This window comes from Mya arenaria, chromosome 17 (assembly GCF_026914265.1).
Source record: "Mya arenaria isolate MELC-2E11 chromosome 17, ASM2691426v1".
Lineage (NCBI taxonomy): Eukaryota > Metazoa > Mollusca > Bivalvia > Myida > Myidae > Mya > Mya arenaria.
This window is the reverse complement of record NC_069138.1, coordinates 47,193,576-47,216,120: the sequence shown is the minus strand read 5'-3', so window position 1 is coordinate 47,216,120 and position 22,545 is coordinate 47,193,576. Positions and strand designations below refer to the sequence as shown.

The 22,545-nt window shown below is 33.9% G+C and overlaps 1 protein-coding gene across 4 annotated transcripts; it reads right to left on the bottom strand.

Annotated features, from left to right (window-relative positions):
• Positions 1 to 1,116: 1,116 nt before the first annotated feature.
• Positions 1,117 to 21,624, bottom strand: LOC128223846 (flotillin-1-like). 4 transcript variants are annotated; one of them, XM_052933281.1, is made up of 11 exons: positions 21,484 to 21,624; positions 19,628 to 19,703; positions 18,780 to 18,870; positions 13,376 to 13,519; positions 12,956 to 13,075; positions 11,083 to 11,178; positions 9,386 to 9,538; positions 8,991 to 9,172; positions 8,466 to 8,649; positions 6,124 to 6,288; positions 1,117 to 3,610 (listed from the first exon to the last, which is right to left on the bottom strand). In XM_052933281.1, exons 1-11 carry the CDS (start codon positions 21,527 to 21,529, stop codon positions 3,581 to 3,583), a joined length of 1,287 nt encoding a protein of 428 aa, XP_052789241.1. In that variant the 5' UTR covers positions 21,530 to 21,624; the 3' UTR covers positions 1,117 to 3,580. The 4 variants fall into 4 exon arrangements, with proteins under 4 accessions (XP_052789241.1, XP_052789239.1, XP_052789238.1 ...); XM_052933279.1 differs by lacking the exon at positions 18,780 to 18,870 and adding an exon at positions 17,738 to 17,828; XM_052933278.1 differs by lacking the exon at positions 18,780 to 18,870 and adding an exon at positions 15,968 to 16,058.
• Positions 21,625 to 22,545: the final 921 nt, after the last annotated feature.

Sequence of the window (22,545 nt, the reverse complement as noted above, 5' to 3'; positions counted from 1 at the left end):
TTGTACAGCTGTAAAAACTGTTTTTTGCTCTGATTTTACAATCAAGAACAAATAAAAGTACCTTGAAGTAAATAGACTTTATAGCCATTACAAAAGGTGTCTTAGCCCCTTTACTATGCTTTGGTCATCAATTCCTTATAACATTTAGTTCAACAATAAAACAGCTAGGAAGAGTAAACTTGTCATAACCATGTTAGATGGGAGATTTTCTGTGCAACACTAAGTTACAAAGAAGATGCTCTCTGTGAGATCGTTAAAATCATGCAACACACTGCTGCACAACAGCATACAGTTGTAACATGGCTTTGATTGTTAAAAAAGTTGTTAAATAATTTTATAAATGTGTGGCCTTGATCAAGGTCAGTATGGCCTTGCTCTTCAAGGTGTAAATAACTTGTGCTATAGATGTGAACACTTGTGCCAAGAACACTTTCATTTTGTTTTAAAAGTAATGGAGCGAATATCAGTTGTTTACCTGTGAAATCGGTGTTAAAATCGATTCTGGTTTTCAAAAAATGATTATTTACAGAAATATTGATAGTAGAATGAATGATGTTTAATTTCATCAGTAATATATCGAAATTTAACCCAAAACTTGAAAATTATAAACTCATACCCTGTCAAATGACTGTCAAGACTATGGTTTAATTAACTTCCTAATTTACCAAGTCATTTTTCATATTTTTACTCTTCTTTATATTGATAACAATTATGTTAACTATCGTTATGCGCTATTCCATAAGTTCAAAATGACACAGTTCAGATAATGAAATTGATGATTGATTGAAACAACCTCTCCAAATATTGTCAATAATCACTTTTTCTTGATTTTTTTTGTCCAAACCAAAAATGGTGTTTGACCTTAAGTATGACCTTCACCTTGAAGGTACATCGTTGAAACAAGTGCTTTGTACCTCAGATAGATATGGTGAACCAAGTTTCAAGTTCTGAGGGAAATGAAACGATCCAAAAAGCTGGTGGACAGATGCCCCTTTGGAGAGCATCAAATAAATGAAACTTACATTTTCATGAAAAAAACTGCTATCTGCATTTTTGAAATATTTAACTTCTATTTTTGGTAAGCTTGAGGAAGGCCAAGTAAAACCCAACACAATGTATGATAGGATACTTTAATGGTCACTAACACTGAACAATTTTCAGTACAGTAGTTTACATAGAGTACATACATAATATGGGCATGAATACAATGAAGTATATGAAACTTGCTGTATCAGTAACATACATGCAAAACTTGGTGACATTTATGAACGTTGAGCTATGTAAATGACAATGACATTTTTTTTCCTTTCTTATGAGACTTAATTGGTTTTAGATCTTTCAACATGGAATAAGTCATAAAGTCTGATAATATTGGGAAATGCACAATAAGTGTACAGTAATATAGGTAATGATTCGTAACGACTAGAAGATTAATTTTCCAGCTTTTTCAATATGCTTGATGTCACTGGTACAGCGAGTTCTTGCATGTGTGAGAGTAAACAAATAAAAATAAACAAGAGTATTGCATTACGTAATTAAACAATATATGTTTCTGACATATAAATAAAACAGTTTTTATTGAAATCTTGTTATGATTGACAATATAAAGAATGGATGGTTTGTACGAAAACCACCAGCTTACTTATAAGAGCAATCTGCAATCTTGTTTAAATGAGGAATACAAATAAGATCCACACTATTACTAAATAAAGGACAATAATAAAACAATGGTAACTTAAAAATATGACTGAGGTAACTTAAAATAAAACTGTTAAGTTCATGAACATGACAGTATATATTTGCACACACTGTGTTAAGAAATATTATTTGAATAAAACTTAGAATTTAAGATATAACGATGAATACTTACAATACAACTACTAACACAATTATGTATGTTGTGTCAATACAAATAAAGTTATATTCAAAACAATACATGTATACAACTATACCAACCATTTTGTATATATTATAACACATCTTCCAAAGAAAATTATTTCGCTTATTGATTTTGGATGTAAAGTACATGTAACTTACATTCCTTCATAAAAGTCTTTGTGTTATACCATGTTGGAGTTGTGTTCAGTACAAAATGAGAGCATTGTGGCTACAACCAGTGCAGATGGATCCTGGTCATTTTTTATTATTTCAAAACACTGCAGTAAGGCAAAATACATGTAAATCCATGAGGAAACCTACAAGACGAAGTATTTAAATAATAATTATAAGACATATTTGTTTACCAAATAAAAACCCCAAACCAAAGATTGGCAGCACAGTGTAAAGATCATTGATTCTTAGGTTTTAGGTGAGCAGGCAATAATAGCAAGCAGTCTTTAACATTAAGGCCAGTTTATGTACAGCATTTTAGAAAATTATAAAATCTTTAGAGATTAAAAACAATTAACACAAGGACTAGCTGCCAAACACAGACATTTTCAGTAGAAGAGAATACAAACTTTGATTGCGTATCTGGATAATGTTTATTACATAACTAAATGTCCTTTGTTTCCTTACTGGTAAAAACCATCTATATATCAATATAATAAAATTTAAACAGAAGCTTTATGTAGCAATAAGATACAATAATAATATACATGAAGATGGGGACAAGGTACACATGTACATAATCATTCAAAATAAATTAATCTCAGAAAGGACAACTATCTTGTCAAAGGCAATCACAACGGATTTGTCTGTTTTTTTATATTTTAATTTCAGTGTTTTACTGATAATATTCTCAATACTTGCTCATGAACAAGTCCGTAAAAAGCTTTACACAACTTGCATTGACATTCATGGAGCTGTGTTTATAATATCTGACATTAAACATTCATAGACATTCATGACTTGAATTTGAAAGAACAAGACTTACATAATATATTATGATACAATAACACAATGAAGTCTTACAACAAATGCATGCTTGTGGAAGAGTCAACCATTCGATCAAAATCTTAAATCTGTAAAAGCCGTGTTAGGCAATGTCTGCACTAAAATCGGATTTCAAAATACTGAAAAGATGGTGAGCAAAGTGTGGTTCTACAAAACTCTAAATTATACAAGTTCCAACTTTTCAAATTTTATTATTCACAGGCAATATTGTTTTCTCTGCAAATTAACATTCTCTATCAACTCATCAGGCCAATGACACAAATCATATTTGATTGTACAACATACGTGTTACATATATAACAATAAATATAGATTAAAATGTTAAAATTACAATCATGTTAAACACCTGAATACTTATGTTACATACAATTTTACACCATACAGATAATAAAAAAAGTACAAAAATGAATAAAGTCACTTAAAAATTCTTTCTCCATGCCTAGATCTTAAAATTGTTGACATTATTGTCTTTTTAGGGTGTATCGTGTTGAATGAAAATTGGATTAGGTGTAAATATTGTTTTGTTCTGAAACTCTGTTCTAAATTGATGAATGGGAACTACTTTCTCTGATGATTTCAAATTACTACACTCATATACTTGACACAACTTCAGTCAACCACGTCACTATGTTCCAAAGTTTCGAAAATGCACTAGTAATGTGACTGTTCTCTGAACACTTCCAATCTACTGTCGCTTGATTGATGTTCGGATGCTCTGAAAAGAGAGAAAATTGCAGAATATAGAAATTAGGTTTGTCAGCATTTTATAACAATGTAAATACCTAGTACAAATTATTCTTTTGAGTTCATGCATTTAACAGTGGAGGAAATGTCCCCACCCAGAAACAAGGGGATTCCGCTTCAATGTTTCAAAATCAGGAATGATTTGTCAATGTGAAGCCAAATCAGGAAATAAAAATCAAATCTAAACGGCAGGATTTTAGATCTATCTTCACAACCCTGATTTTTGATCGTTCGTAGCCTAAATATCCTGATGCACAGGACAATTTTATAAGAAAAATATTGTTTCCTGGTCAGGCCCTGGCAAGAAATTGAATTATAGGGAAACATTTATAGGGAATCCCCTTGTTTCCCAATAGGTCAATATATTAACAGACGTATGGATCTGGAAACATTTATAGGGAATCCCCTTGTTTCCAAATAAGTCAATAAATTAACAGAAGTATGGATTTGGAATAATTTATATAGAATCCCCTTGTTTCCCGATAGGTCAATAAATTAACAAAAGTATGGATTTGGAATAATTTATGGGGAATGCCCTTGTTTCCCAATTGGTCAAAATATTAACAGATGTATGGATTTGGACACTTTTATGGGGAATCCCCTTGTTTCCCGATAGGTCAATATATTAACAGAAGTATGGATTTGGACACATTTATGGGGAATCCCCTTGTTTTCTGATAGGTCAATAAATTAACAGACGTATGGATTTGGAAACATTTATGAGGAATCCCCTTGTTTCACGATAGGTCAATATATTAACAGACGTATGGATTTGGACACATTTATAGGGAATCCCCTTGTTTCCCAATAGGTCAATAAATTAACAGAAGTATTGATTTGGACACATTTATAGGGAATAACCTTGTTTCCCGATAGGTCAATAAATTAACAGACGTATGGATCTGGAAACATTTATCGGGAATCCCCTTGTTTCCCAATAGGTCAATAAATTAACAGACGTATGGATCTGGAAACATTTATGGTGAATCCCCTTGTTTTCTGATAGGTCAATAAATTAACAGAAGTATGGATTTGGAAACATTTATGAGGAATCCGCTTGTTTCCCAAATTAGCAATTAATTGACGGATGTTTTGATAAGGAAACATTAATTTTTATTTGTTTCCAGATGAGGCAATAAGTTGACAGATGTATGGATTGGGACATGGGGATTCTATTGTTTCCAAATTGGGCAATTTCATCCAGTGTCTAACATAAGAACTATGCTATATGTTTAATAATAACTCATGCTGTAGTGATTCATGTTTAAAGAAATGAACAACAGAATAATCTTTTTCAGTGAACATAGTATGACCCTTTCTCTGTATCTTTTCAAATTACAAATTAAAGATGGCAGAAGAAGTATAAATTTCTAGTTCAAACAAAGTTATTACTGTACCTTACTCTGTGTTCAAGCATTAGACTACACATCATTGAAAACTAGCTTTAAATTATAAGTCACCTACAAAACGCTAAACTAACCTACTGGCCTATGTTTTATTAAATTGTGAACCGGTACTAACATAAAGAAATAGTCCTTCAAAGAGTGTCTGTCTGGATAAGCAATCGGTCAAACAAAGAAACCCTGCACCCTTACACCCTGCACTTTTTGTACAGCAGACTTTAGAGATTTGAACTAATAGATATGAAGTTGAAAGTGCTCTATATGCTAGGCAATGATCAAAATATTGTGCATTTAACTGCAAAGGCCACAGAGAAGTTTTTTAATATTTTTTATATGTTCAAAGCAGTCATTAATGAACTGACTAGAGTTAAACACAGATACAAAGATTACCGAAACATAATAAGGTGTGTCTATTCTAAGTGTTAATCTATTGCAAAACAAAACTTCTCAAACAAACCTTAACAATACTCTGAAATTTAAAAGAAAAGTTCCACTAATGTCTATTATAACAAAAGCATCACTATGTAAGTATAAATTAAGATCTGTCAAATTTCAAAGCCAGTCAAATTAAATTCTTTAATCTATGAGCTCATGGTAAGATTTTTTTGTTCGAAATGCCGGTCACTTATTTAGCAAAATGTGTGTGCCATACTGAATTAACCAAATTCTTATTTTAATGTGCAGTTTCCTATTCAAAATAATGCAACAATGCCATCTAGATTAATTAAGGATCTAACATTGCCTAAAGGTCAATCAACGACAAGGCCGCAATTAAATAACAGTTTGTTTTGCTGACCAACGGACAAAAATTACTGTAACTCAAGAGGTTTTATGCTCTACAAGGTGGTCATAACCTTTTGCTCTTTTTTTATTTAGGAATAAATAGGTGAGGAATATAAGAAAACCCCATAAAAGACCTATCTGCCTACCCACACTTCAAAATGGGGGTTCGGTAGGACAAACAAAGCATTCTTTTAGGTGTGACCTTATACTACAGGTTTTGAAAAACTAATAAAAATATTCATGGATCTCTGCAGTCTCCTGAAAGATGTACAATGCCAAATGTAACATGACGTCCTACCTTCTGGATGTTGATTCCTGTGAGTTTCTCCACGACCAATGGCATCTTTTCCATGATGTCCAGAACCTCCCCGGTCAGTTTAGACACGCCCACATCTCCCTTGCCGCTTGACACCATGGTCACCTTCTTTGTTTGTGAGAGAGGTGCAGAGATCTCGGCTGCAATCTGTAAACAGAGATACATGTAGGCTTATTAATTATCAAACATCTTAATTTAACGTTCTTCAGACGTCCATAGCAAAAACAAAAATTTGGCAAATCTCAGACTTCATTTCATGATTAGGTGCATCCCCTAAAGCATTGTCAGCTCAAGCGTTGTCAGCTCAAGCCGCAAATCAGTGCATTTCTGAGCATTTAAAATCTGTTTCAATCATAAGATTATTTTATTCTTTTCTCATACACATCATACATGCATGTTTAAATCAGCCTACAAGATTATTATAATTCTCCACTGGAAAGACTCATTTTAGATTAAGTTGTACTTATTTGCTTATATGATAAATGCAAGTGAAGATACATGTATGGGAAAAGTTTCGGAAATGTTTAGCCATTCTTAATATCTTCACAAATCTACATGTGGACTGATTACATTGTATAACATGTACATATCAATTAGCCAGTACATTTAAGACTGAAAATTTCAAAATATGTATTTCAAAATGTATATTTTGAAGTACTTTTAATCTCACATTTCACAACAGTTGTTCTAGACCACAAAATGAAATAACATTTCAAAATATGCATTTGCACATGTAGTTTTTATTTCAAAATATCAATTTCACCCTAACCACATCAGGTAAGATGATATTTGGAAATGCACAAGATATGGTGTATTTACTATCTCAAAGTGGTAAGTGAAGGTCAAACTTGAAAAAAACCTGGATTCTTTATCATTAATCCTACCTCTGTGTTATTTCATGGCAAAACAGTGGCATTTATCTCAAATCAAATCATCCTTAAAAGATGAGTGATTTTGAAATAGAAACCACTTGTCATTGCTTTCACTTACACCACGACGTAAAAAAGTTCAACAAGATGAAAAACTCTTACCAGATCAGATCTCACTATAGGCAATCAAAGGATTTATGATTCTACATTATCTTGCAAGATCAAGTAACTTTGGCAACTCCCTCATATACTTACACTGTGCTTAAAACTGTCCATCATTGGGTACACATGTCTGACCCAATCCATTCCACTCCATTAATAGATAGGTGGAGTTCAACAAAATGGTTCGGCAATGGGTCTCTGACAATCGTCTTTTAAATAGTTTTTTGTCGATAATTCTCTATAATCTTTTCAATTAATTTAAATGTAACTTTAGACAGTGTCCCAAGGATCATATATCACCGTAGGCAGAGTATCAAGAATAAAACCTATCGCCTGTGGCAAGGTCGCAATGAACAAATCTCACCTAAGACATAGTCTCAATGATTATATCTTACCTGAGGCAGAGTTGCAATGATCATATCTCACCTTAGGCAGAGTCGCAATGATCATATCTCACCTAAGGCAGAGTCGCAATGATCATATCTCACCTGAGGCAGAGTCGCAATGATCATATCTCACCTTAGGCAGAATCGCAATGATCATATCTCACCTAAGGCAGAGTCTCAATGATTATATCTCACCTAAGGCAGAGTTGCAATGATCATATCTCACCTTATGCAGAGTCTCAATGATCATATCTTACCTGAGGCAGAGTCTCAATGATCATATCTCACCTTATGCAGAGTCTTAATGATCATATCTCACCTTATGCAGCGTCTCAATGATCATATCTCACCTGAGGCAGAGTCTCAATGATCATATCTCACCTTTTGCGGAGTCTGAATGATCATATCTCACCTTATGCAGAGTCTGAATGATCATATCTCACCTCGGGCAGAGTCTGAATGATCATATCTCACCTTATACAGAGTCTGAATGATCATATCTCACCTTATGCAGAGTCTCAATGAACATATCTCACCTTAAGTAGAGTCTCAATGAACATATCTCAGCTTAGACAGAGTCTCAAGGATCATATTTCACCTTAAGTAGAGTCTCAATGAACAAATCTCACCTTAGGCAGAGTCTCATTGTACAGATCTCACCTAAGGTAGAGTCTCAATGAACATATCTCAGCTTAGACAGAGTCTCAAGGATCATATCTCACCTAAGGTAGAGTCTCAATGAACATATCTCAGCTTAGACAGAGTCTCAAGGATCATATCTCACCTAAGCCAGGGTATCAATGTACATATCTCACCTTGGGTACAGATTCAAGGATCATTTCACCTTATCCAGAGGCACTAGGAACAGTTCTCACCTCATGCAAGAGTTCCAATGAACATATCTCACCTTAGGCAGAGTTTCAAGGATCATATCCACCATAGCAGCATCCTGGTAATCCTTCCAGGCGTCAGCTTTCTTTGCCATCTGTTCAGCTTCAGCCTTGGCCTTAGCCTCAATGGCGAAAGCCTCTGCCTCTCCCTTGACGCGAATAGCCTCAGATTCAGCCTCTGCCTCCAAGATTACACGGTTCCTGGGGAAAGGGATAAATTGTTAGTTCATAGAGGTCTAGAACTTTGGAATATTAAAAAGAACCTTAAAAATTAGGGCCTGCAGATTTGAGACTGAAAATGTAATACTTCATTCGGACAGCACAAGAAGGGAACCAATATTTTTTATGCAGTTTTTCTCAACAAGAAGTTAGAGAACTGGATTCTCATTTCAAAGTCCCAGAATAAAATTTTAACTCACACTTTTTGAAACTATAAAAATCAAACAAAGAAGAAGGATTTTTTCTTCAAATTGCATTTTGGACTCACACTTTTATGATTCAACACATAACCACCTCTTACTTTATCATTTAAAACTTCTCACCTGTCGGCCTCTGCCAATTTCTCCATCTTGTACTTCTCAGCCTCAGCGGGCTTGCGAACCTTGGCTTCAAGCTCACGTTCCCGACGGATGATTTCCTGTTCATTTAGCTGGATCTGCTGTGTACGCTCAATGACCTTGACCTGCATCTCCTCATCCTTAATCTTCTGGCGAGTCTTTGCAGTCTACAAAAGGGAAATGAGTACAAGGCATTTTGATGTGAGGAATAAAAGATCATTGACAAACTTTAACAATTTCAAGTTTAAATGGCCAGAGAAGGCAAATCACAAGTAATTTTGACAAATTACTCCTGAATGTGACTTTGACCTTTGACCTACAGATCAATGATTTTTATGTGACCTCGAACTTTGACCTACAGACTACTCATATTCTCCTACCTGCAGTTCAGCAGCCAGTTCACTCTGAGCTTTCTTGGCGGAGACTTCCATGTCGTATGCAGCCTTCTTGAGCTGGAAGTCACGCTGGGCATGGGCAATCTCAATATCGTTGGCATAGCGTGACGCCATTCGACGCTCCTCAGCTTCCGCTTCCTGTTGACAGAAAATATTTAGATTGTAAAAAGATTTTTTCACCATATTTTACCCAATAAATAATACTTTTTAATGATTTTTCTAAAATGCTTATCATGTATTTTCAAAATTATAACGTCACAAAAATTAATGTCTTAAGTTTAAGAGATTTTTAATTTTAAATTTAAGCTCACAAATTGAAGATATTGTACTGGGCTTGTGCCCAGACCGGTGATAGAGAGACAAAGTAATGCATTTTATCAGTAGCAAATTAATTAACTTACTAACCATAACATCAAAAGCTTAAAGGAAGACTGTGACAATAGGGCTTCCAGTAAGGAAGTTTTGAAGAATACTTAATCCCCAAAAATTGGCTCCTAAAATTTTTAAAGAGAATTTCTAGGTAAAGGCTTCAAGTTCAAAATAAAAAGTTAAATCTGGTGTAAAGTTACTTTTATAGCCAAATGTTCACCTGTTCACACACAGTTTTGTAAAGTTGGCATATCATTGTTGCAAATTACTTCTTTTTTCATCTTAGTGGTTGGACAAAAGCAAAAACATTCTTAGTATTTGTTAGGCCACATTTGAAGGAAATATGTCCATAATCGATGGCAAGGAAGTTTAAACTTCCAGTTTCATTATTGGAAGCCCTTGGTAAACAATGGTAACACAAGAGGAATTCAAGATGAGTGTGGTATATTAAAAAGAAAAGTTTGTTGTTAAATAGCGTATGACAGTTAGGACAGTACATGTAGCAGGTAATGATGATAAGCAATCAATGAATGGGGCATCGCTATGAAAACCTATCAATTCTATATAATTTCATATACATACATGCACTTTAATCCTTATACAGTAATATTATATGTAAGGTCAACTTAAGGTACCGCATACAAGTTAATGGTGTATGTTAAATAACTGCAAACTAAACATTTTATCATCATGCCTCACAAAACCGACTACCAATTTTTAGTTTCCTGATCTTATTTATTCTGTATTTATTAATGTATCTAATCCACCAATCTCATGCTGTTGTGGCCTAAATGGAAGATATTGTCTCAATAGAAGGGGACAACTTGTAGCTTACAACAAGGAACAATACCTTCACAACTATCAGAACTACAATGATGATACTACCTTGATGCCCGAATCTTTCAGGGCTTCAGCCTCGCCAATTTTGGCGTCTCGTTTGACCTGAGCTGTTCTTGAGAGACCCAGGGATCTTAGATAACCCTGGTTGTGTAAAGCATGGAAAAGAAGGTTAAGCGCATTGATGAGCAAAGGTTAGATGGTGCCGCATATCTCCTTCAGATGATGATGAGCCAATCAAATTGAAGATGCATGTATCTGAATAATGGTCTTCAGTCCCAACAATTATAAATTTTTGAAATCGTTTTGTTTTCTGGGGTATGCCACATAATAAAGTTTTATCTTTTAAAAATCTGAAACTCAAATTTCAAATCATGCTTCCTGCAATCTGATTGGTCAACACCAAGACATGTGTGGTAAGCAGCCTCCGCCTAGAAGTGAATGATTGACAGGCTTCTTGGCCAATGAGATGTCACCTTTATCCCAGAGTCTTTCTTCGCCTCAGCTTCTCCAATTATCGCGTCTCTCTTGACTTCAGCTGTTCGCTTCATACCAAGAGCTCTCAAATACCCCTATAACACAGCAGCTTGAACTATTAGTATGAGCAAATATTTAACATTCCTACCAGAAAGTAGAAAGAATTAACTATTAAACAAATCTATTCATTTATTATATATATTTTAAACCGAGCATTTTACCATACAATTATGTATGTGACATTTTTTGGTGGAATTATAAGTTTGTTTGGCAATTGTCTATTTAAGAAAAGTAGAAATATAAAGAAAATATTGATCTGTATACAATCTGTTAAATAATTGAAATTTATTTTTTGTTTTTGTACTAAGATATTTTATTCTTACGTAAAGACAAGAGCGCTACAGAGCAAAGTAAATACTTGTCTATTATTTTTAAGTCGAAAAGAAAAACATATCACAATAAAATTTAAAGCCCAATATGGACCTTTCTGAACATGTACATTTTGCCTCTGCAACATGGTACAAAGTTTAATGTGAATATCTTGAGCATATTCTTTTAATCAAGGCCAAGGTTATTTTTTGCAAGCCCTTAAAGACGCCAAGGCTATGACAATACCTTCACATTTTTATCTTGGAAAAACAGACAATCTAAAAATAAGGTGACATAAATTGGGAAGTGCCAATATAGCTGCACGTGGCACTCAAACCAAACCTGTATATATGTAAAGCACAATGACTTCGTTTGAACAAAAAAAAAGGCGTTCTGTTACTTTCAAATGTACATGTACAGTAAAATCATGCTGGGATAAAGAATTTATATGAGGGATGGGATTCAAATTAACTAAAAACTGTTCTTTTTCCCATTATTTTTTTTTAACAAATTCAATACAATAATATTACAATCAGTGTCATGACTGAGGTGTGTTTCAATAAAAAACTCAATGATATTACAGGTGGGTTGAAATTGAATGTTGAATGCAAACATTCTAACAATCAAACAAATCTTTCTTAACTTCTCTGATCCAAATTTGACATACTAGGAGAGATATTGAAGAAAGAGAAATTATACAAGTTATTGTTAACACTCGGTGATCAGGTTTGGTTTGAATGTAAAATGTGGAATATAAATCTTGGAATCATTATGTCCTGAAAAAAATAATTTTATTAATTTAGTCATCCGAAACAAAAGATCACAGCAGAGCGAAGGCCAACGCTCATCTGCTTTTTTTTGTCCAGAAAAAGTCATAACTCGACAAGTACTTAAGTCACAGTTCTTGGCCTTGCTTGATATGTGGATATTGTATCTGGAACTTTGGGCACTGAATATCTTAACATTTTTTTAGTTATGGCCCAGGCAATATTTGGCACAACGCCAAAGACACCAAAGCTATACATTAGCCTAATTTTTTTCTTTGAAACAGACAAACTAACAATAAATCATACTGTTTCAACTGTACTCGTCTAACACATGCCAGTTCATTATTTCTTTGCAATACTTCCAATAATGATGAGAAAATTGCATGGGGTAAAAATGATCAACATGTTTATACCTCAATGCAAATGTCGTTTAACAACTTCCACTGTTAGTACGACAATGACATACAAAGCAGTTTATCTTAAACCAAGACCATCTTTAAATGTTTGTTTCTTCAGATAGCAAGTTTCAATCCAGAAGTAGTAAGGTGATTAAATGTATCATCAATGACATAAAATAAATCACCATCTGATGTGAATGTCAGCAACACTTTCTTTCATTAATTAATTCATTTGATGACAATTTTCACAATTCATCATCAACCTTTACTGGACAAGTTAATAAGTCATTTTTTAATAACTGATGGACATAACTGGTTCCCATCGCTCAAGTACCTACCTCCTCATCCCGAATGTCCTTGAGGGTGTAACTGACCACACAGATGCCCATGTTGACCAGGTCAGAGGAGGCCACATCAAACACATGCTTCGAAAACTTCTTGCGGTCCTTGTAGATCTCCTACAGAAAATAGTTTGGCAACAATGAGCTAGCATTACTTTTATTTGCATTCTATTTTATTTTATCTCTCTGGAAAGGCTGAATCCAAATGCTTAAACTGAACAAAACCATATCTTCCGAAACCCTAATATGTCATACTTTGATAATAATATTTGTCATGATTGCTCTCTGGCGACCATAAGGTACCTTCGGACCTACTGCGTGAACCTCAGAATGCTTTTTGTATCTCTCATGAAGAGGCCTAATCCAATTAGTCTACAACACATAAAATCTTCATTTTTGAAACCCTTATTGCCATACCTCAACAGTCATATTCCCCATGATGGCCCTCTGGTGACCTTCAAGTGTCTCCTGTGCCACCTTGCGCACCTCGGATTCAGATTTTCCCAGGAACAGCTCGCAAGCGGAGGCAAGCATCTCGGGGCTCTGGCCCTGAACCTTCACCTAGAGAGAGACGATATGGTGTTATATACATATCAGTCTAGCTCGAGTTGATTATGCAGGATCAAGCTAGCAGGATTCTCTATTTCTCAAATTGAACACATCTCTGGTCCAACATTTTTGCTTTGGAACTCATAGATTTTACAAATTGTACATAACACAGAAAAGTATCAACTGACAACTTGCCTTTGGATGGACTCAAAGTTTGATTAGGATGGAGTCACAGTTTAAATTAGGATTGACTCAAAACTTGTCTTTGGATGGACTCAGTTTGTCTTAGCATGGATTTGCAAAAACGGAATTATGTGAATTCTGCTAATACTTTCTGCCTCACTTTTGGTAGAGAAAAACAACTGGCATAAAAATATCTCCAAACTCCTACATTGTAGCTTGATCCCTGCATAAAGAAACTCTGCGTATAACATGGAAACATCAAGCATAGCTATTTATGTAAATAAAAACAAAAGCACATTTGATAAATACCAGCGTATGTCTGTTGTTTTTTCACAGTCAAACAGGGGGTATTAGTTGACAATCTTTAAGTTATGTCTTGGTAAACATTTTCATATTGTCCCTGCTGACATGTTTACTGAGCTTCAATTGAATATATTGACTGAGATTTGAGTTATGGCCAAATCTTAAGTTTTTTATCAATGGCACCAAGACTTTCACAATACATAAGTAGTTTTCTTTGAACAGACAAGCTCATATTGTTGGTATTAGATAAGAAAGCTAGCTAGCATCTTGAAAAGAAATCGCAATAGCTTATGCTATCAAGCTTTTGGTTTCTCTACATAAAAAAATAGCTATGTGATCTCAGTTCGTTATTAAATTATATAAAAGCTTAACAGTCACAAATTTTAATCATTCATTAATTTAAATACTTAAATGGCATTATTTTTAATCAATTCTATTAAAAATTATTATAACATGACTGAAGAAGTCATAGAAGATGATGTATTCACTACTGGGCAAAAGAATGGGTATATTTTAAATCAATAGACATACAGACTAACAGACCATTAACATGCAGAATTACAGATGGTTCAGTGGTTGAAATTAGCACAAGCCCACAAATTCTGAATTTTATATAGAGCTTGTTCAAAAATGTGATGACAAGCATTAGAGTAAGAATTCTGACTCGTTCATCCCAGTCCAATTTTGATGACTGATTAATCACTATTGACATTAATTTGTAAATATGAAGCAAAATAATAAACTCAATAATATGATAATAAGTAGATAGTGAAAGTCCTTGCCACTTTTACAGAGACCACTGAGACCAGTTGATGAAACTACACTTAGCAACATAAATGGGAAATCCACCAGCAGAAACAACAACTTACAACAACAACAAGTAAAACATACTATTTTCTACCGACCAAAGGCGTAGCTAGGCTCAATATGAAATGCACAACCATGCTGCCATGTTTTTTTTAGCTTGAATGCCTGTAGAAATGTTAACCAGCATATTTAAGACTAACAACACATTTTTGGAAATTATGTGCATACCTTGTCCTACAGCATTGTGATGTGAAGCTACGCCAGTGACCATACAAGACATCCATAATAATCATGCACATGTATACACAAAGGGAGGATTACAGCAAACTAAATAAAATGATTGTATATAATTGTTTTCATCTGTCAACTTATGTCAGAATAATAAAATAAAACTAAATAAAACCCCTTTAAAACTCTCCAAATGAACATAATTTAGAGAGAATATGCATAAATTACACCAAAATGCAACCAGCCATGTTTAGAGCCTATTTTTGTGGGTTCATGGGAAGGACCAAATGCTGCACCCCTAAAATGGGCCCCTAGTAAAAGTCAAATCCTGGGTGTCCTTGCAATACTGTATGTACATGTAATAGTCTTCTATTGAATCAGGAGTCCCTCCTACTTCTAGGGCTTTAAATTTTAATTCAAACCTGAAATACAGTCCTTACTCTTTTCATAAAAGACAGGGAGACTCTCAGACATTACAACATGCTCTGATGGGCACCATTCATTTTTATTCTGAATCTGAGTGAACATTTCAAGACCATTATGATTTTTTGTAGTAAACTACAATGGCACAAGGACGTATGTCAGAGGATAAACAAATGCATAACTGATATAAAACTATACAGCAGACAGCCATACTAAACTTCCAACTACATGTATGTAAAAAAGAATTAGTTGACAAACAAGTTCTCGTATACAAGCAGTTATGGTCAATGTATAACTTTACCTGAGCAATACCAGTAACTGAAACTGCTACACCATATTGAGTGTAAACCTGCTTTGATTCTACGTGAAGGGTCTGAACATTCAAGCTCATCCTGAAAGATGGAACATTTCTCATATCCCAGCACAACCACTATACAGGAGGTCATAGTGGTGAGTACCCAGCAAGCCAGAGGGCTCAAGCCAAATGTTTCAACCAGTTTTGTGGAGATTTCTTACCTGAGCAATACCAGTCACAGACACTGCGACCCCCTTTTGTGTGTACACATTGTGGGATTCTATATGCAGAGTAAGGACGTTCAGTGATAACCTGAAATTGACCAATCATATCACCCTATGATGATTGTGTTAGAATTTTGTAGGTCTCTAGTGATGCCAGTCAGTGCACAAGACAGCTTCAGGATTCTATGATTTGGTTGACTAAAAACCCATGATCGACCAACTGATAAACCACCTACAACTTACAAATGAGGTTAATTCAACTTAAGACTAAGAAACACACAACTTGAAGATGACGTACCTATGAATTTAGTACAGACCTCATACAGAAAAAAGTGAAATGCACCACATATAAGAGGTAGTGGCTAAAGGCCTAGTTTAAGCCTGTGACAAGTGACAACCCCTGACTTCTTATATTATCTGAAAGTACAAGGCAATACGCATATATTTTATGCTAGAATGAAACTCTGATGTAGAGATTCCACAGTGATGCACTCACCTTGAAATTAGCTTGTGTACATTTAGACAAAACAGCTTTCTTTTTGCTCTTTCTTTATTCAGATAAACATTGAATTTTTTATTCAAATAGTTTCTGTAAACGCCTAATTCTTGAAATGCCTTTAAATGCCCTTGCACGTGACTGGGTAAGGAATACACAGAACAATTTGCATATGGCTGTGACACCAGAGTGGTAATGTGCCAGACTTTCCTTAAACTAAGCCTTTAAGACAGTGTCAATTGAAAAAAAAACATGGATGGGATACGCATATGGATGTTATTCTGCAGTATGGGTCAATTATAATGTTATCTGTGGTTAGAAGTCTGGTATAATATAGCGTGCACTTCTCCCAGTAACAGGACCTTGTGTTATTAATTGTATAATTGATAAGAATAAACAATATCAAATATATGGGGTTAGTGTTGATAAAGGATGCATGCAAGCAAAACTTATGTTATAGTGGCCAAGGAATGTGATAATAGAATGATCACCTGTTTTGAATTTATTAAAAAAAAATGTCAAACACACTCGGCTGATTCATGATATTTTTTTAGTCAAGTAATGCCTATTTAATTTTAGGGCCCTTTGCTTACAGAATTTAAATCATATCTTCATAAATCTTAACAATGTATGAACAGCACAGATGGCAACTAGTTCTAACATTTTTTAAATAACCAACTATGTAATCAAACACTGAACTGGGTAATCAATTTCAATATATATTGCAATATAAGAAAAAAATACCCAAAATGATCATTTCAATTTATGACCAAAAAAGATCTTAAATAAAACAAGCTCCCTTTGCTATATATGCTAGGGTTCATTGAAACAAAGCTTCCCAACCAGTTTTATCCCCTACTCAGTTAGGAATTATGATAATTGCAATCGGAACACCTCAGCCAGCTTCCATTGAAAACAACCTCAGCTGTATGCCTGTACATCAGTAGAAGTAGTTCGTAAAATTTTGAAAAATAGATTAAATAATTATAATGTTATATCGTGTATTTTATATTACTAGGTTCAAATTTATCAAAAGTGAAGTGTATTATTGCATAAATGATTAAGATTCCCAAGAGTTAAGTCCTTAGGTCTAAATACTGTATTGAAATCACTACACAAGCTACTTGCAGCGTAGTTAAATGTTAAGTATTCTTACATTGTTAACTGTCTATATATACATCGGAGGTTGTTTTGGATGGAAAAGTAGCTGAGGTGATGGAATTGAAGATAATCCAAGATTTGTTATTCCAACTCTGCAGGTTAAACATTACCTGGGCAATACCTGTGACCTCTACTGCCACACCCCTTAGTGTGTAAACATTGGGACTTGTTATACTCAGGGTCATAACATTCAGTGAGAGTCTGAAACAAATATGGCCAAAAAATGTCAAAGCAGCAGCAACACAGTTCCTATAACATAGAGGTATTTGAAGCACAGGCTGGCCTCTAAAACATCTGGCTTACAGCTTGGGTTCCATGCATAAACAAATAAAAACTGGCAGCACTTTTTCCATAAAAATTGGGAAAAAATTGTTCTGTAGACTTGGATATTAGGATGCTGGAAAGATTTTCTTGAAAACATAGATTGTTTATTATAATGCAATGAGTGAGTTATGATTTTTCAGATAAAATTAATCCTGTCACATGCAAATGCCACCATTCTTGGTTTAAATTAAAAAAAACTTGTGCCAACCCTACGTAGGTGTTTAAAGCCTAAATAGCCACTATAATGCAACAATGACATTTATTTACATAATAATTGTGAAAATCTTAAAAAATAAAATATATATAAATTTCATTGCAAAATAACTTTCCATTTTTTTTTTTAAATCAAGTATGAGAAGTGAATGGATTTATCAGTTTTATCAACAACAAAATGTTAAACAATGAAATTTCCCCCAAACTAAAATCAAAATGCTGAAAATAAAACAATGGTAAATATATACTGCATGCTGAAATGTAAGCGTAAAAGCAACAAAATATATAACATATTCACACACCAACATGGCTGTTAAGCATGAATCAGTGTCAGGTTTCGTTGTGTTCTTATTAATATTGTAACTATTAAACTGCCACAATTACTTTAAGGATGGAAAACAATTGAAAGCTCCCTCACAAAAGTATGTAAATCAATAAATTATTATATATAAAATATGGTAAAACTGAACTAAACTTCTGTATGTCAGCAGAAGTTTTATAATATATGTCTTCAAAATTCCATATTAACAGACCAGCTCAAGTGACCCAGGTAACTGCCATGTTGGTGATCAATCCAATAGAACATACAGTTTCTGCTATACATGATAAACATACCTGGGCTATTCCTGTGACAGAGATAGCCACACCGAACTTGGTATACACCATAGGACTCTCCACGACAAGAGTCACCATATTAAGGTTCATTCTAAGTTAGCAGCGAATAAAGAAAATATTAGTAATAGTATACTATAATGTACATTTTTTGTTTGGTATTCAATTTCCATTATTACAACTGCATTGTAAGTTGTACTATTTGAGCCAAAACAAAGAGAAATTTGGAAAAAGCCATTAATAATTGTTATCCTTTACTCCTTACTTATGGATTCTGTTGGAAATTTAAAAGTTTCTTTAATGTCACCCGCTAAAATTAAAGAAAATGTGCTAAAAATATTTTAATTTAGCATGCATAGTGATGAGAGTAATAAAGGTTATAAAAAAATTCAACATGAGATCAATCTTTAAACATAAATGTTACACTGTTATACAACAATCTATTATTTAATATCTATATATAGTCAAATGGAAACATAATTTCAAGAACATTTGCTTGAAATCATTTGTACATTAAAGGGAAATTTAGTTAGAATTATGTAATCTGCTATCTGAGACTTAAATAATAAGTACTTACTCTCTTAAGTGTTTTATCACTTCATAAAGATTAAAATAACTGCCAAATTTTCTGCCAAAAGATGTCTTCAATTAAGACTTATTTGAATGTCAAACATGCTTATGATGAATTTAAAATTTCATTGAATTTTAAGGAACACAATCATGATGTTTGTACTTACCAAACTATCAAAATTCCCCTTTTCAATAAACAGAATTTTATCTGATAAACAGTTTTACATATTTAATTACAACAAAATTGTCAATTGATATTAAATATATTAGGGAATACATACTTCTGCATTTTTTGGATAATTGGCCACACGAAAACTCTGCCACCAGGGACATACTCGGAGGCTCCCCGGCAGCACCCTGAAATAATGAAATGTCATCATAACCATTATGTAGTATACTGGTTTGAGAGAAGTGTCTGGTAGTTTTGACTGTTTTTTAAAGATTTACTCACTAGAAAAGGTATTGATTGAAATTATACTTGTAGTAACACAAACTAAAATTTTGGGCACCAAAAGGCAATCTGAATCAATAAGGCCTAATTTAAGCTTCGTGAGAAGCAGTACCCACCATTTCTTACATTAAACCGAATAGATGTTTTAATATCATTCTAAATTGAATGCTATACTGATATGAGCTCATCTACTCTCATTCGTAGTAAAAACGGGATGAAGATAATGAAGGAATATACCTCATTAAGTCCGATTTCAATCAAAATTCAGCTGATTTCCTTTTTCAAAGCACTATTTTCTGATTTGAAGCATTTCTGGGAATTTTGCAACATTTTTCTCTCTGAATAAATTTGCCAATACTATAAAACTAGGCGAGCAAATTAGTGTTTGTAAGACTCTTCTCATAATTAATGAAAGCATCAATAAAAATAAAAATTAATTTTGTATCCAGGATATGGACATTTTTTCCCATCAGGCAATTCAAAGAAATACCATTCCTGGAGAACTTGGCACATCATTGACTAGTCTAAAATAATAGACGTGTTATACGGGATTCTTCCAATCCCTAACGTCTAAACGGGAATGTGCAAAAAAAGGGGGTGTTTTAAAAATATTGAAATTGTTTTAAGTGAAGTATTTTATGGTTGAAATTGATCATAAAGAGTTATATTCATATTTTGCCATGTAAGTGAAATGTTATTTTGCACTAAACAAGCATTTAATGCATTAAAACAAGTTGTTTACCTTTCCAATAAAACGAAAGTTGACTGACACAGACAACAATTATGCGAAGGGGACCAACTCGATACAATTGTAATAGCTCGGCCTCCTCCGACAAAGCTTCGAGATAGACCTCGTTATACAATTGTAAAAACTTGGCCATGGCCGAAATGTTCTGAGCGATTTAAAACTGTGCCCTAAAGCCTTGCAGGTGCCCTTCATGTATATATCGTTATGTTTTGACAGAATGAAATGAAAAAAAGCCGTCAAACTCGTAATTATAGGCTGGATATTTATTTTTTTGTGTACGGAACTAATATAAAATAACATTATCTGGTAATATTTCTTGTTTTTATGATATTTTATAGACGCTATATGCTTTAACCCGGAATCCTGATCGGAACAACTACACACTTTTGATACTAAACAATTTGTACGTGAAGGATTTGCCATATCAAAAATCTAAAAAAATCCGTCAACGTACAATTATTTGGACTAATCATTGACAAACAAAACAAGTTTTTGGGGAAAACTGATTGTTATTAATTAATAAATATGCAAATCGATAATTTCAATGCTTAGCCCACCTCATGTGACCATGCCCAAACTGAGAATATGCAGAATTTATGACATTTTCATATTTTGAAACGCCAATCAAAAACTGAATATTCAAGGCAAAATAACACAATTTACGAAATAACAATTGTCAAGAAAAGAATACAGTAAATGAAAGGAGAAAATGACAATTGTCGGCTACTGCTTCATTGGCTACTGCTCTCCAACAAGTTGAAACATTAAAACTCAGTCACACAGCTATGGTGCAGTGGCTGTTTCCCTAACTCAGTAACTGAATGCTAAAAAGAGCAATATACTGTAATCAACTAATAAGGCATTATCCGATTTCCTCTTTTTACTGGATTATTTACAATGCAATTTATGTGCAAACAAAGGAATAATTATCAACAAACCTGAAACCACCATTACTTCGTTGGGACCACACGTTTCGAAGCCCATCTTTGTAAATTTGTTGGGAAATTAAAAACAATTTCTTGCGAAATGAACTGACTTCCGTATTAACTGATACGGGCTACAGAGTAGCTAGCGTTTCGATTGGTCAAAAATAATTACGAAATAAATAAATTATAACACAACTCCCGTTCAATTAACGTACACCGTTGATATTCGATCTTGACAACATTTCTGAAGTACATTGTAGTACAATACAGCCACGGAGGTCCGTGATACAGTCGCCGTCAATGTCAATCAGTAATTATGTACAAGATCGATCAGGATTATATACTAAATCAGTTTGGTTAAAATGATATTTTACAACCTGAAACATGGTGTAATTCCCCACAGATTAGAGCCCCTTGATCCCCAAAATGATGTAACTTGGCGCTGCCGCAGTGTATGGTGAGATTTATCCTACACCTATTTCATATGATAACTATGTTCATTGCTGCGTGTATTCGGAGTTGTGACCTTTTTGCCATTTTGAATTATTCTATTGTAAAATAGCAAAGAGTGCATCCTTTGCATGATTATCTTTCACTGAAGAGTTACGTGCCCTTATTCATACTCTTTTTGACAGTAGTTACACAGTACAGCGGGAAAGTGCCGACCTTTGAGGCCACCGAACTTATAATGGTTTATAGGTCCGTAAATGAAGCTGAAGAAAGTGGGTTAGAATCCTTTCATAATGACTTTCTATTTCATCAAGAGTTCCTAGTCCTACATTGGTATAAAGAGAAATGGTTTAATGCGCACAACTATGAAGAGTTGTAGAATAGTATACAAGTGTATGTGGTATGTAGTTTTGCATAACAAATACGCGAGACGTTCTTATTGGGTAACAAGTTGGCTTTTGTTATAATTATTAACATATGTTACACCTCGTGTCTTAATTATACTTATATTAACGCACGCTTATTCTGATTCTGCAACGAACAAAAACTGCATAAAATGTCTATGGCAAACATAAAAGGCGAGTAAACATTAAACAATCGGCCATATAGTTACCCATGTTAAGT